Source organism: Malurus melanocephalus, unplaced genomic scaffold, assembly GCF_030028575.1.
Source record: "Malurus melanocephalus ecotype Western Australia unplaced genomic scaffold, MMel_1.1 scaffold_293, whole genome shotgun sequence".
Taxonomy (NCBI): domain Eukaryota; kingdom Metazoa; phylum Chordata; class Aves; order Passeriformes; family Maluridae; genus Malurus; species Malurus melanocephalus.
This window is the reverse complement of record NW_026623525.1, coordinates 183,244-186,520: the sequence shown is the minus strand read 5'-3', so window position 1 is coordinate 186,520 and position 3,277 is coordinate 183,244. Positions and strand designations below refer to the sequence as shown.

General features: G+C 63.1%; 1 protein-coding gene across 2 annotated transcripts in view; it reads left to right on the top strand.

Moving 5' to 3' along the window:
- The first annotated feature begins 191 nt into the window (after positions 1–191).
- MFSD12 (major facilitator superfamily domain containing 12) overlaps positions 192–3,277 on the top strand; it is a 10,726-nt gene continuing 7,640 nt past the window's right edge. For both annotated transcript variants that reach the window (XM_057376840.1, XM_057376841.1), the window contains exon 1: positions 192–547. In XM_057376840.1, coding sequence (XP_057232823.1) covers positions 253–547 — 295 coding nt within the window. In that variant the 5' untranslated portion in view covers positions 192–252. The remainder of the gene's footprint in view (positions 548–3,277) is intronic.

Sequence of the window (3,277 nt, the reverse complement as noted above, 5' to 3'; positions counted from 1 at the left end):
GTGTAACTGGGCGCTCACCCGCTCCCGTCTCCCCCTGCCCGGGTTACCCCCACTCTCCCCGCCCAGGGCGCGGCGCCACGGGGGTTGCGGGGGGTCACCGGCCGGTCCCTCCCTGTCCCTGCCATCTCCTCCCTCGTCCCTCCCTGTCCCTCCCTGTTCCTCCCTGTCCCCTCCCATTCCCTCCCTCTCATTCCCTGCCGCTCCCTCCGCCGGGCCCGTCCCGCCACTGTCCCCGCGGGCTCGGGCCGGGCCATGGCGGAGCCCCCGCAGTCCCCGGCGGCCCCGGGCCCGGCGCTGYCGCTGTCGCTGCGGGCGCGGCTCAGCTTCGCGTGCGGCCACTTCCTGAACGACGCGTGCTCGGCGCTGTGGTTCACGTACCTGCTGCCCTTCCTGCACGCCGTGCTGGGCTACGGGCACGGCGCGGCCGGAGCGCTGCTCCTCGTCGGGCAGGCGGCTGACGGCTTCTGCACGCCCCTGCTCGGCTTCGAGGCCGACCGGGCCTACGGCTGCGGCCGCTGCGGGCGCAGGAAGGGCTGGCATCTGGCTGGTGGGTGCGGGGAACCGGGGGGACCGACAGCTCTGATGGGGGGAGCTCCCAGTGGAGAGGGGTGGCCTCTCTGGGTGCCCGGGGTGGGGGGCGGTGATCCTGGGGGTGCTATTCTGGGGTGCTTTGGGTGGGAAGGACCCGGGGGAGCCTTTCTGAGATGCTCTCGGTGAAGAGGGATGGCCCCAGGGGAGCCTGTCTGGAGTGTCCTGAGTGGACGATACCGGATGGGGGAACTTGGTTAGGATGCTTTAAGTAAGGAGAGATGACCGCGGGACAGCTTTTCTGTGTGTCTGTGTTGAGGGACATCCAGGAGAGCCTTTCTGGGATGCTCTTAGTGAAGAAGGATGGCTCCGGGGCAGCCTTTCTGGGGTGGTGTGGGTGGAGATGGGTGGCCCTGGGCAGACTTTCTGGGGTGTCTGTGTTGGGGGACATCCAGTGGRGCCTTTCTAGGGTGCTCTAAGTGAAGAGAGGTGGCCCCGGGGGACTCTACTGGGTTGTTCTGTCTTGAAGGACACACAGGGGAGCCTTTCTGGGGTGCCCAGAAGGGAGTGGACCAAGGATACTTGTCCAGGGTGTCTTGGGTGAAAATGGATGGTCCCAGGGGAGCCTTTCTGGGGTGTCCTGGGTGGAGATGAATGGCCATGGGGAGCCTTTTTGGGGTGCCTGGGTTGGGGGACACACAAGGGAACCTTTCTGGGGTGCCATGGGTGGGACACCCTGCTGGGGTGCCCGAGATAAAAGATGAGTAATCCCGAGGGGCTTTGGGGAGGGGTGGGGAGGAGGATGGCTGTAAAGCAGACTTTCTGGGATGCTCTGGGTTGGGGGTCACATGGGAGAGCCTTTCTGGGATTGTCTAAGTGAGGATGAGGATGGCTCTGGGGGGGSCTTTCTGGGGTGCCCTGAGGGAGTGGACCGAGTGTGCCTATCCAAGGTGATATGCGAAAATGAGTGACCCCAGGGGAGGTTTTCTGGCATGCTGGGGGTGGAAGACACCCTGCTGGAATGCCCAGAAGGGGGAAGGGTGGCCCCAAGGAGCCTTTCTGGGGTGGGGGCTACCCACAGGAACCTTTCTGGGATGCCCTAAGAAGAGAGGGAAGACCTTGGAGGAACCTTTCTAGGGTGCCCAGGGTGGGGGTCAGCTGGGGGGGCTTTGCTGGGGGATGCTGGGTGGAGTGGGTTGGCCCCAAGCAGCGCTATTGGGGAGCCCTGGATGGACATGGGTGGCCCTGGAAGAACTTCTCTGGGATCCAGGATCAGCTCCATGGTACCTTTCTGGGGTGCCCTGGAAGAGGGGGATCGAGACCAAGGGTGCCTTTCTGGGTTGGAGGGATCAGCCTTGAAGATTCCCTGGAGTAGGGAGGAACTGGGGTGCCTTGTGGTGTGGAGGCCTCCCTGAAGATGTGGGAGCCTTTCTGGGGAGGGGGACCATCATGGGGCAGTGATGTGGGGACAGGGTCTCCCCCACCTAGCTGGAGAGGGGCATCCGCAGGGGTAAGCAGAATTGCATGCCCTGGGGTGGAAAGGAGCAGCCCCTCTATGGAAGGGGGGTCTGTCCTGAGGTTTTTTTGGGGTGTCCTGTGGAAGGGTGAAGGGGTTCTGGTGTGGTGGCAGTGCCCTGGGTGACAGGAGATGGGGCTGGGGTGCCCTGTGAAGTGGGCRCAGCCTGGGAGGTGCCTTTCTGGGGTCCCCTGTGGCAGTGAGATTGGGACAGACGTGCTCCATGTGTAGGGGACAGCGGGATGCTGAGTCTGGATGAGGAAGGGGCACCATGGTGTCCCTGTCCTGCCTGGGCACCATCCCACCCCAGGGGGCTCCCCGCTGTCCCTTGGGCTGTGCCCGTGCGAGTGGCAGTGAATTGGGGTGAGAGCCACATGCTCAGACCTTGGAGCTGCAGCAAAACCACGACCAGCAGTAAAATCTGGGTTTTCCGAAAGCCCAGGTGCTTCCTGAGCAGCTCTCTGTGTCCCCAGGGACGACCCTGGGTCGTGGGGCCCTTGTTTGTGCTGGGGCTGGGCGGCCCAGGGGCTGGCAGCGGGGTACGGTCTTGGGATACACAGGAGGCTCCGGATCACGGGAATTGTGGACACGTTCATCTTGCATTGTGCCTTGGGTCAAAAAATGCAACAGAGTGCAGGGGCTGGTGGGGACTCCTCTGTCAGGGTTCCTCTCTGARGGACAGCATGGCCTGGAGAGGGGTCTTTGGTGCTGTGACTGGTGCAGGAGCCTGCGCGTCCTGCTTAGCTGGCACTGGGCAGTGGGCAGTTGGTGAAAGAAATGGTAACCAGCCTCRGTAACACGCGGGTGCTGCCTCGCCTGGGGCAGATCCGCATGGAGGGAAGGGCAGTTGCAGTGTGGTTGCTCTTATCTTGATTCCAAATTTATCTCAACCAACTGCTTCGTGCAACCCAACGGCTGCCTGATAAGGTGTCTGACCTCGCTGGAGCTTGGCTTTGTGAGTCAGAGAGGGTGTTGAGGGGGCATCTTCACCCCTGCCCTGATGTCAGCTACACTGGCCTCCTAGATTCAGGGAAGTGACCAGAGCTGTCCCCTCCCCCAGTTCCAAATGGGTGMTGCCCTGCAAGCACAGAGGGGAAGTCCTGACTCAGGCCTTTCATGGGGGCTGCATGGAGTAGAGCACAGCCCAGGAAGGCTGGAGAGGGAAGGATGCTGGAGCAGGGATGGGGACTGGAGCAGGGATGGACGCTGGAGCAGAGATGGGGGCTGGAGCAG